Source organism: Mus caroli, unplaced genomic scaffold (assembly GCF_978045245.1).
Source record: "Mus caroli unplaced genomic scaffold, Mus_caroli_1 scaffold_9, whole genome shotgun sequence".
In the NCBI taxonomy this organism is placed as follows: Eukaryota; Metazoa; Chordata; class Mammalia; order Rodentia; family Muridae; genus Mus; species Mus caroli.
Window position 1 is genome coordinate 4,937,432 of NW_028227264.1, and position 12,138 is coordinate 4,949,569.

Sequence of the window (12,138 nt, forward strand, 5' to 3'; positions counted from 1 at the left end):
GAGAAAGCCAGGCCATTCTTGCTTCCTCAGACCCAAGCCCCGGGTTCAAAACTCAGCTTAACTCCTTAGCTATATCCTTGAGAAAGTCTTTGTTAGGGGTGTTATCTGGTGGGAGGTGGGCTGCTATACCATTTTTTTTTTTGCATTGCTATGAAAGACCCCAAATTCAGGAAACAGAATTCTGAGTCTGCTCTCTGCACTTGCTCTATGTATAGCGGCTGAATGGTACATTGTGTAGGCCTGCGATCAGATGTGAGCTCCTCAGTTAGAGAAAGCTGTCACTCACTCCATGTGGGACGGCAGTAAAGAGAGCCGCTGAGTCCTTTTCCCACAGGGGGTCATTACTTCTTGAGACTCCTGGCTTTGTGGGTGACTGGCAGAATCCTCCCAGCCCAAGTACCATGAGCAACTTGAGGCGGTCTTTGCCCTTCCCGCTTCCCTTTGACAGTCTATGGTCTTCTTCAGCTGAGCATCGACTTCCTCTAGAGCATCTTCAAGCAGATGGGCTTCCCAGCCACCAGGAGTGGGAACTTAGCAGCTCTTCTCACCCTCCGATTCCATTCTCGGTGCTTTTGCCCTCTTGGACTCTTGGCTGTCCCGGGAGGAGGCGCGTTGGTTTTGCATGGTTGCTGTACTTTGCTTTGACTGGGGCGGAGGCGTGAACTTCCTACCTCTCACTGCCTTCTTCCTTTTCTCTTTAACACAAAGTGTAAGTACCTTTTGCTGCTGAACGTGCCTTGCGCAGGAAGTGGAGCGCAGGCTTGGATCGGCTTTGAGCAGGGGTGTGGCCTGGGCGCTCGGCCCTCCTCTGACTCCAGCAACTCCTGAGGGACTGAGCAGAGCACTCCCTAGCTGAAAAGAGAGGGTCACTGGGAAGGCTCAGGCAGCTGGGCCAAGTCTGCTGTGAGAGCCCGAGGGACACACCCTGCTGGTGAGTGCTTCTGCCCTGCTATCAGTTAACGTGGCAGGCACAGTACAGACTTCAGTCAAGGGCATGGGAGAAGGGCATGTTAGAGACAGGTGTGTGAGCCAGGACTGCCCTCAACACCCTGGCTTCTCACACCTGAGACGTTCTGTTAGGTGTTCAAATTATGGAAATACGGTAAGCATCATTAACTGCCTTTAGATGCAGTGTCTGCTCAGTTTTGTCAAGGATCATTCTGTGTGCCGGGGGAGGACCGGGGTTAATCCTGCCAATTGAAGTAAACCTCCTTCCACCTGCGGGCTCCGTAGCAACGCTGAATGCTGTGGAGCTCAGGAGTGGACATTGCTTTATTCTTCCCAGGCTCACTAAAGTGTCTACCAGTCTAGACAGTGGTTCGGCGGGGTCTAGTTTCCTGGCTGGAGAGAGATCAGGAGTTTCGGCAGCAGCATCAGGACCGATGAAGAGATTGATTGGTCTTAGCCTGATATGGCTAATTCTTTGCAGAACTAGAAACCCAAGCTTTGTCACCCAAGATTAGGGAATTTTCTCCCAGGCCTAATGATGCTAATATGGACCTGGCCCAAGGATAGGTCTATGGCCCATGGCTGTAAATGCTTCAAGCATACTTGTAAGTTACCTATAGCAGCAGAGAAGGATGGGGGTGGCGGGGAGTAAGTTTGAGGAGAAAACAAAAGTCCAGGCCAGAACATGCTCATAACAGTTTGAGTGACAGTAGCCAAGAGACAGAAGCAGCCAAAGTAGCCCCTGTGAGTGAACACACACACATATGGATTATGATTCATAATCCACATGGGTTGTGATTCTGCCTCAAACAGAAGGAAAATTCTGACAGAACATGGTAGGAGCTTGAGGTTGTTGAGCTAAGTAAAATGAATAGTGTCAGAGGATACATGCTGTGTGATTCCACTCCTGTGGGCCAGATTCCTGGACACAGCAGAAAGATGGCTACTAGCTAGGGCGGGACAGGGCTTGGGGGCTCAGGAGGATGGATTTCAAGGGATGGAGAGTTCTGGAGATGGGTGAGCAAAGTGGAGACTACTTACCCATACAGGTGAGCTTAAAGATGGTTAAAATGGGGCCTTATGCATGCCAGGCAAGCACCCTGCTACTAAGATACAGGCCTAGCCCTCTGCAATAAGTTTTTAAATTACAAATTCTCTTTTAAAAGGCAGAAGTGAGCAGGCTAAAAAAAAAAAAATCAGCCCTGTGGGATGAAATCTTAGAGTCTCTGTGACTTCCTCAAACTCTGACAAAACCAAACCAAACCAAATCTGACTGATAGCTAGCCCCACTTGGGACTGGAAGTCTGTGCTGAGCCACCAAACCTCGTGGCGTTGTTGAGAAGCTAAGACCTGGCTGAGTTTCTCCTCACTGTTGGGATTGACTTCAAGTGGCCTGTGGACCAGGACAGGGTGCCTAATGAGTAGTTTGGAGCTTAGTGCTGTGGCTTTGCACTACAGGTGGCCACTGGAGGGGGGCTCTCTGGTTTGGATGACAAATATCACTATCTAGTAGCACCCTGGCCAAGTCACCAAAGGCTCTTTCCCTCGGTTTCCTCACATAAACCTTGGCATGAGGAGCGGCCTCGCACTTTCCACTTCAAAAGGAGGTTAAGGTTTCCACAGTGTAGGAGGCAGCCCCTCATAACTAGGCAGTGCTGTGCACAGGGGGCTGCTGTTTCTCCATCTTTATCCTTCATTTTTTCTCCTGTTTCAGTCTCTCCTCAATTTCTTCAGAGGTTCTTCCAGGCAAAGAGTGCAGGCTTTCAGCTTGGGGAATCTTCAAACCTGGGTTTGCTGCTTTTAGAAGGGACACGGGACAGTTGTGTCTGCCATCAGTCCTAAAGAAGAGAGGGTTGGGATGCTGAGCCTTCTGAGGTCTCATGATGAAATCTGTAAGATTTCGTCACTGATCTTCTGGGCTATCTGGGACTTCCAGTCAAGACTGAGGAAGAAAACTCAGACGAAGCTGTTCAGACTCTAAGATTTGTAAAAATAACAAGGTCACACTTAAGCAGCTGAGAACTAACAGCTCAAAGACGAGCTCGTCAAAGTGAAGAGGCTTGAGAGCAGGCCCCTTACCTACTCCTGCTCCCTCCTTTATTTAGAAATCATGTGTCTTAAAAGGAACTAAAGTTACTGTTAGGGTCCCGAGGGAGAATTATTTTCTGAAGTAGGTGAATTCTCTGTTAGTTTTGTAACTAACAGCTGTCTAAAAACAGCTGTCTGGTGGCACACGTACCTTTTGAAAGTCTTCTCAGAAAAGGCTCTGTGGCAGATGACTGGCTGGCTCCATAGAAAGAAGCAGCCACAGGAAGAGCCATATGTCCACCTGCCTGCTCACCCCATCGGGCACAAGTCTCTTCATTTTAGATGTTCTTGCTCTTGTCCCACCCAGCAGTAGTTACAAAATAAACAGAGGGTGCCTCATGGAGATGCTCCTTTGAGGATGAAGGGAAGCCACTCAGCTGACAGTTTTAGTTTTCCACTTCTACAACGGTTAATGCACTACCTTTGTACTGAGCACAAGACTCAACATAACAAGTTATTTCTGGAACTTACCAGTGGCACTCTCTGCCATTTACTAGCTATGTGTCCTTAGCTTCCCCAGCCCTGAAAGGAGAATGTGTACATCTAGACTATTTTCCCAACAAGAGAAACCGGAAGTTTAAGTAAGAGTTCATAAAAATGATACAGAAAGCAAGAAAAGCCACAATGGGAATGTGTGCGTTTCTTTCTTTTTGCTTGTTTTAGATTTCCGAGACAGGGTTTCTCTGTGTAGCCCTGGCTGTCCTGATACTCACTCTGTAGGCCAGGCTGGCCTGGAGCTCATAGAGTGTTAGAATTAAAGGCATGAACCAGCACATCTGACTGGGAACATGAATGTTTCTATCTCTGCTGCTGCCTTTCTGTTCTTCCTTTATCTTGAAATAAGTGCAGGGGTGCAAAGCATGAGGGGTGGAGTGTTCGTGGAAGCTTCCAGAAAAGGTGACAGTAGGCTCAGCCTGTGAAGAGAGCAGATGTTCCAGGTAGGGGAGGAGCCCTGTGGACAGTGAGTGTCTGCCCACTTAAGTGTGAGATGAGGGTCCTTTTCCTATGTGAAGTTTGGTCTAAAATTGGACCCTAGTCCTAGGTCCCAAGAGAACTGCTCACTAGACATAGAGAGGCAAGGCTGGACTGGAGACACGCCGTTAAGGGAAGGGGAAGAGAGTAGGGCCGCCTGTGAGGCCCTGGTGCTCGTGTGGATGAGTTTTGGCCTTTCCTTTGTGCCCGATGGAGGACTGTGGAAGTTTGGAGAAATGAGTCTCTGAGTACTGGTTTGGCATTAGTGATGTCAGGTGGCGTAGGACAGACTTCATGTTGAGATCCTAATGTCCTCTCCAAAGGCCTCATGGTAGTCTTCTCTGCCCTTTCCTGACACTATTTTTACGTCTACTTATTGATTGTCTGTGGATAAGCTCCATACGTCGATTCTCTCAGGGGATCAAACTCAGCTCATCGGACTTGGTAGAGAGTGGTGCCTTCGTCTGATGAGCCTGGACTATCCCTCCCTACCCTGCAAAAGGAGACCAGTCATTCCTCATCTCTACCTTGAAAGCATATTTTTCATTTTCTTTCTATCATATATATATGTATATATATATATATGATTTATTTGTGTATGAGTATTTTGTCTGCATGTATATATGTGCACCGAGTATGTGCCTGGTGCCCTTAGAGGTCAGAAGAAAGCATCAGATTTCCTGGAACTGGAGTTAGAATGGTTGTGAACCACCATGTAACTGCTGGGAACAGAACTCAGAGCTCTTAAATGTTGAGGCATCTCTCTAGCTCCAGAGAGCACAGTTTTATAACCAATTGTTCTGTGCTAGTGAGGTGGCTCAGCAAGGAAGGGCACGTGCTGCTAAGCCCAACAACCTCGTTTTCATACCCAGGTCCCACACTGGCCAAACAAGAGAAGAGGGTCTTACAAGATGTCCCTCTGACTGCCACTGAGCACTCTAGCATACAGCACACAGCACACGCACACACACATACAGACACATAGACACACATAGACACATATACACATATATACCCAGAGAGAGACACACACAGACATATACACACATATGCACACACAGATACACACACATACACACATACATACCCCCCCAGACATACACACACACACATGGGCATACACATACAGACACACACAGAGACACACATAGACACAAATACACACACACACATAGACACAAATACAAACACACACACATACCCACAGACACGCAAATGTAAACAAACAAAAAGCCAAACCCAAAGCCATCAGTGGCACTTGCTTTGGGTTTGTGACTTACTGCTTTCTTTCCTTTTTTTTTTTTTTGGTCTGTTTTTCAGAGTAGATTAGGAGCAGGTTGAGATTAGAGCGTGTTTTGTTTTGTTTTGTTTCTGTGGAGCCAGTGTGAGTAGGTAATCAGTAAGTTTGCTCCATGGAGCAAGAGGATGGGACAGTGTCAGTGTGTGTGGAGGGCAGGGTGGGTACACAAAGTCTCCAGAAAACAGAGTTAATGACTCACTGGATGTGGAAGTCAGGCATCACAGGGGACACTAGAGTATCTCCTCTGGGGCCTCTAGAGGATGCTGTTCTGTGAGAGTTACAGCTCAAGGAAAAAATGTGTGGGAAGAGAGGAAGACCCCAGCTTAGACCATCAGAGGGAACCAGAAGATGGCCTAGTCAGCCATCAGTGGAAAGAGAGGCCCATTGGTCGTGCAAACTTTATATGCCCCAGTACAGGGGAATGACAGGGCCAAGAAGTGGGAGTGCATGGGGGAGCGTGTGGGGGACTTTTGGGATAGCATTGGAAATGTAAATGAAATAAATACCTAATTAAAAAAAAGAAATAAAAAAACAACAACAAAAACTAAAAACCAAAAACAAAAACAGAAAAAACTGATTGAACTAGCTATATCAGGTGCCACTAAGAGATGAGGCAGACGGGCCGGACCGATTGAGTCTCGTGAGAAGAATAACTAACAGTCTGCGTGAGGGGGTCACAAATGTCCTGTGCTGTGGTAGGTGGCATGGCTGAGCTCCTGTTAGGTCTGAAGAGTCCGAGAGGATGCCTCTGAGTGCTATGTGCCCCGAAATTTAAAGTGCAAACCAAAACAGAGAGAAGCACATCTTTTGGGAACATCCTGGAATATTTAGATATGAGGAAGAGGTTCACCCTCCTAAGCTAATGTGTGTGTGTGTGTGTGTGTGTGTGTGTATGTGCCTTGTCTCTTCTTGTAGAGCATCTGTTTAGGGTGAAAGTATGACCTGATTTGAAAGGTCTTTTTCTCCAAATACTGTGACACCCGGAGGTATTGGAGCTAACCACTTCAGTACAGAAATCTGGGTGGATGGCATCTTGCTCCTAACAGAGTCTCTAAAAAGGCTTGTCTGGTTTGGTGCCCTACTCGGCTCTTGCCGCCCTGGGCCCTGGTTAACTTTCCCTGCACAGGCACACAGGAACAAAGGCATCAGAGATTGCACTAAAAGTAAAAGAGGCATAATTGCATCGGTGGCTTGCCAGCCACACCAAGCAAATGAAAATCCCCAAGGGGACCTGGAGCCACATGATTTCCTGATAGATAATGCCACGAGGGAGGAACACACGCAGCGTGCCCTTCTCACCCGGTAGCCTGCCTGCCAGGCTGCTCGGCAAACACCTGACGACTGTTTTTTTCTTTTTAGCTCATGCCTGTGCTGTTCTGCCAGGAGGAAGCTTGGGGCAGGAGCCGGGCCAAGCAACAGCTGGCACAATATGGAGCATCGGAGCAAGATGGAATTTTTCCAGAAACTGGGCTACAGCCAGGAGGACGTGCTCAGGGTGCTGGGCAAACTGGGTGACAGTGCCTTGGTCAATGATGTGCTTCAAGAGTTGATCCAGACCGGCAGTCGCCCAAGGGCCCAGGAGGATCCAGCCAGTGGCACCGGGGTAGTGCTGATTCCCCGGGGATGCTGCGGGGTCCAAGACTCTGCCCAGCAGGGCCAGGGACCAGGCCTAGAAGAGGCTGGTGGAGATCCAGCCCGCTTCCTGCGGCCCATAGTGATCGATGGCAGCAATGTGGCTATGAGGTAGCATCTTTGGTTTCCTTCATCTTATTACTGAGCACTGGGGCCAGAGACCTTGTTATCTGGAGTCCTGGGAAACATTTCCTCTCTGTGCTTTGGTTCAAAGAGTTTTAGGACTGATGGATGAATTTTTAAAAACTAGTCTACAAATCAATAGGTTTCCTAATGACATAGCCATACATGTATGTCACATGCTTGGCCCACACTTTCTACTACCCCTCTTGTCTCTTCTCCTTTCTTTCCACTGGTCCCCTCCCTCCTCAACAAATAGTCCCCTTATCCTTCCCTGCCATATATATATAAAGTGAGATTCCATATATGCCATCTCTGACTTTCTGAGTCTGGCTTCTATTGATTAAGATGAATCTTAAGTTTTATTATTTTCCCACAAACGACATCATCATCATTTTTTAAAATGTATATGCCATTGTGTATACACATTACATTTCTTTTTAGTCTCCAGACTAAAAAGACCCTTTAATTATTTATTAAAATCCATACATCTCTGCAGAGAAGCAATAGTAATTGTGCACAAATATGCCATAATACATATCATTGCAAGCCATTCGTGGCTCTGAAAGTAGATGGGCCCCAGATCCAGGCCTGCAGGAAACACTAAAAGGTAGATTCCCCATCCGTTCTGTAGATACCAGAAACAAAAGTACATGAAGGCGTGGTGTTGTGAGCCATCAAATGACAGCAGGTGTTAGCCTGCAGGGACCGTCTGGAAGGTAACTTTCCAGTAGTTGCAGGGAGGAGGGGGTCGTAGTGAGGAATCAAGCTACCCAAAGTCAGGCTGCTGTTCTCTATGAGCAAAGGCGTGGGTACCTGGACTGACTCTATAACCCACATACTGTGGGGAGGGCTTCGGCAAAGATGGGTGTGAAAGCTGATCTGTGCTTGGTTTAGGTTCTTCGGGGTATACCCAGAGGTGGTACAGCTAGAGCAAATGCTAGCTCTCATTTTACTTAATAGGGTTCCTTTTCTCCTCTCTCTCTCTCTCTCTCTCTCTCTCTCTCTCTCTCTCTCTCTCTCTTCTTTCTCCTGGATCAGCCTTTCAAACCCTGTTCTGTATCTTGGTAGCTGTGTGAACCAGGCAAATTGCTCTCTGGTTCTGTGATGTGGAATCAACCCTTCCTAGAGGGGAGCTAGGAAAAGTGCCTGTTGTAGCCTGCTCAGCAAGTTGATGCTAACCATGCTCACAGGAGGAGCAGCTTTCTTCCGAAGGAAAGAAGCAAGTGACAGACAGGAGCCCAGGGTTAGGTGTTGGCAGATAGGGCTCCTTCTATGGAGTCTGTCCCCAGCCAGCTGTGTTATTCTGGAAAGGCGAGAGTACTCGGTTCCTCTCTCTGTGGAGAGCAGGCCGGTAGATCTCCACTGTCTCCTTTAGGGCCTGAGAACCAGAAGTGCTTAGGTTGTGCTCAAAGCCCTCTGCTTGGGGCCGGTGGTGAGGCAAGGCTGCAGTTCTTGTGTGTCTGCTCCCACCTTGAGCTGCAGATAGGGCCAGGTCAGTCTTTGTAACTTGGCTTCTTCCTTATGTGCAGGGATTCCAGCTTGATGGTGCGTGTGGCTATTGTGCCTGATCTGGCAAAGCTCCGCTGTGGCCCAATCTCCCAAGATTCCACCCTCAGTGCTGGGTGAGGAGGGCATTGCGCAAACTTGGCTGAGTTACAGGCGGGCAGAGGGCAGAGTCATAGGAAATAGCTCACTCACAGCTATAAATACTCGCACTTCCCCTTTTAAAAGCTGAGTAGGAATTCCGAAAAGCAGTTATCAGCGGCTCCAAACGTGTCAACAAACATCTGAAGCTCCCCCCAGGGATTTGAGCTCACTTTGAATTTGGCACTGTAGGACAGAAGTTTGGAATGGTTCAGCCCTGTGGGTGTCCCCACGCGCCCAGCATGGTGTGCCTTAAGAGAATATGCCCCCCCCCTTTTTTTTTTATCTGCTAGGTTTGCCCACGGGGATAGTATCAAGTGGTGATGGAGCCCCTGGCTCCTACCAGAGACTGTGCATTCGCGCTTTCGCTGTCTCTCCTACGCCCCCTTTCGGCAGCAGATGGGAAACCTACGACATCTTGGTCTGTGAGGTGTTAAAGAGACAATGTTAGGGCGTTTCTATTGCTGTGATGAGACACCATGGCCAAAAATAATTCGGGGAGGAAAGGTTTAATTGGCTTTCAGGTTACAGTTCATCTCAGGAGAAGCCAAAGTGGAAACTCAGGGCAGAAACTCAGAGACAGGAACTGAAGCAGAGGTCAATGAGGAATTCTACTTACTGGTCTGTTCTTCACAGCCTCCTCAGCTTGCTTTTAAAAAAATACACACCAGGACCACTTGCCCAGGATGTCAATACCCACAATGGTCTAGACCCTTCACATTAACCTCTGTTTAAGAAAATTCCCCATTAATTTGTGTATAAATCTGTCTGACAGAGGCATCTTCTCAACTGTGGTTCCCTTCTGTCCCTAACTTGTCAAGTTGAAAATAAACTAGCCAGGACAGGGGCTTGAGAGACTCCAGTGGCCAGTGAGGTTGCTCAGCTGATAAAGACACCTGTTGCCAAATCTGATGACCTGAGTTTTCTCCCTGAGACCCACATGGTAGAAAGAGAAACGGGAAGTCATGCTAGCTGTCCTCTGACCTTCCCACATATGACTGTACCAATCAATAAGTGTTAATAAAAAAAAAAGTTCAATTTGTTCTAGCAGCCTTAGAAAGTGCAGGGGAAGAGGTGCCTGACTTCTGCGTGATCTGGACAAAGCTTACTAGGCAGAAATTGAAAAAGGGTCTGAATGTAGGCGTCACTACACAAATCAAAGCCCATGTCAGCCCCAAGATGGAACAAGTTCTCCAAATTTGAGGGAAAATACTGGAATGGCCATATCGCAAACAGCCTACCTCAGGAAGAAGTATTCTCCTTGGGAATCAGAGAACACTGTTAAAAATGAGACTAGAGAGCTCATGGCAGAGGGGTTTTTTGGGGGGCTGGGAGGATGGAACTCTGCTGCAGTCTGGAATTCAAACTGAAACTACATCTATCTCTACATGACAACATGACTATGAAGTAAGCGTCTTAGGTCAATCTATTCAGTACCACCACTGCCACTGCCACCCCATCCTCCCACTGTAGTCAGTTTTGTCTTCCCACGCTTAATCTGTGTGGGTTGTAAATGGAAACCGTCACACAGACTCACTGCAAAAAACATGTCAACGTCTAAGTGTTTTCCTATACTTTCTGTCTACCAAATACTTCAGTGTTTTGTGTGTGTGTGTGTGTGGGGGGGTGAGAATGCTCATGCGCGCACATGCACACACACACACACACACACACACACACACACACACACACACACACACCTCTTTGCTCCTTGGATCCTAGGAAGAAGCACAAATAATGTAACAACCCCTTGACTATGGACTGTAATTAATTTCCCTTAAAGGCCAAGTTCTAAGAGCACAGAGGAGGTCTGTGTAGATTCTCTGCCCCTCTACTGTGCCTTCCAGGGGGCGGTTTGTTCCCAGGGCCAACCAGATCCTCAGCCATGAAAAAGATGACCACAGAGAGCGCCCCCCCCCCCCCCTTATAGAGAATGCAGGATGGAAACTCAAACTGGTGTCTCATTTGCTACAGAGAACAGATTTTTTAAAAAGATTATTTTATGTACGTTGGTGTTTTGACTGCATGTATATCTGTGTGAGAATGTCAGATTCCCTGGAATGGGAGCTACAGGCCATTGTGAACTGCCATTCTGTTGCTGGGAATTGAACCTGGGTTCTCTGGAAGAGCAGTCAGTGCTCTTAAATGCTGAGCCATCCCTCCAGCTCCTGAACACAAAATTTTATTAACCCCAGAAAGATGCTCTTAGGAGGTCCTCCTCCTTTGATTTATAGGATCCCAGACACTGCTACCCTCTGCTTTGAGAGGTGAGGCTGCTGTCTCTGCCCCTGGGGGAACAGAGTAGAGCTTGAAGCCTTGGTGGGACATGTGTCTTTTTATCCCTAACCTATAAGCAGCATGGCTACTGTTGGCAGGGACAACTTCCACAGCTGGCTGTCCTTCCATCCCCTGGAGCTGGTGGTGGCCCATGCCATTGCTTAGAGAAAACAGTAGCCTCACTTTTGGTAGCAAGGCTGGCTCCTCCCTCAGCCCCCCAACTGTTGGGAAGTTTCCTGCAGGCTAACACCTGCTGTCATTTGATAGCTCACAACACCACCACGCCTTCATGTGCTTTTGTTTCTGGAGCACAGAAGTTTGAGAGGAGTTTTGGGGTTAAAATCCCGGTGTCTGCAGAACTGATGGGGAATCTACTTTTTAGTGTTTCCTGCAGGCCTGGATCTGGGGCCCATCTACTTTCAGAGCTATGAGTGGCTTGCAATGATATGTATTCTGCCATATTTGTGCACATCCTATCACTTCTCTGCAGAGATGTATAGATTTTAATAAATAATGAAAGGGTCTGTGATCCCCAAAGCATTAGGGACCACTGGCATACAATGAGAAGTTAGAGATAATGCACCAAGCCACATGCCCTGTGCCAATATAGAATGTTCACGTGGAGCCATCTGTCCTTCTATCTGAACCCCCAGCTGCTGGGGAAGGGACTTGATGGGTTTTGAGAAAGTTAGCCCTTGACTCAGGTTAGACCCGGCTTCCAGTGGTGCCTCCCCAGCTGTACTTCAGGTTGTTTAGACCGAAACTGTGGATGATGCCTGAGTCCAGATGAATTGGTCTGGGCCCTGGATTTTAGGCTTTTATGAGCAAAGGGGGATGTATTTGTTCAGGACACATTGGATTTCTGAAACACTGTCTGATCATGACTCATCTACACAGGAGGGAGCTGAGTGTGTGGGGCTACTCCATAAGAAGCTTTAAAAGCCTCTGTTTCCTCAGTTTAGCAACACAAGGAGTCCTTTGGGTTCCTCTACATGATAGCTTACTTTGTTATTGTGTAAGGAACAAGCCCAGTTAAGAAAAACCAAAAATAAATAAATAAATAAATAAAATAAAGATAACCCTGAGTTGTAATGTGGTACGATGCTCATTGGACCAGGCCCTGGGGAGCCAGGCCTCAGATGTTTCCACAGTCC

The 12,138-nt window shown here is 47.7% G+C and overlaps 1 protein-coding gene across 2 annotated transcripts in view; it reads left to right on the plus strand.

Moving 5' to 3' along the window:
* The first annotated feature begins 634 nt into the window (after nucleotides 1–634).
* Zc3h12d (zinc finger CCCH-type containing 12D) overlaps nucleotides 635–12,138 on the plus strand; it is a 31,929-nt gene continuing 20,425 nt past the window's right edge. The window contains exons 1-2 of one of the 2 annotated variants that reach the window (XM_085842626.1): nucleotides 635–709; nucleotides 6,668–7,051. In XM_085842626.1, the coding sequence (XP_085698752.1) occupies nucleotides 6,738–7,051 (314 nt within the window). In that variant the 5' untranslated portion in view covers nucleotides 635–709; nucleotides 6,668–6,737. The other variant, XM_021175101.3, reaches the window with a different exon arrangement.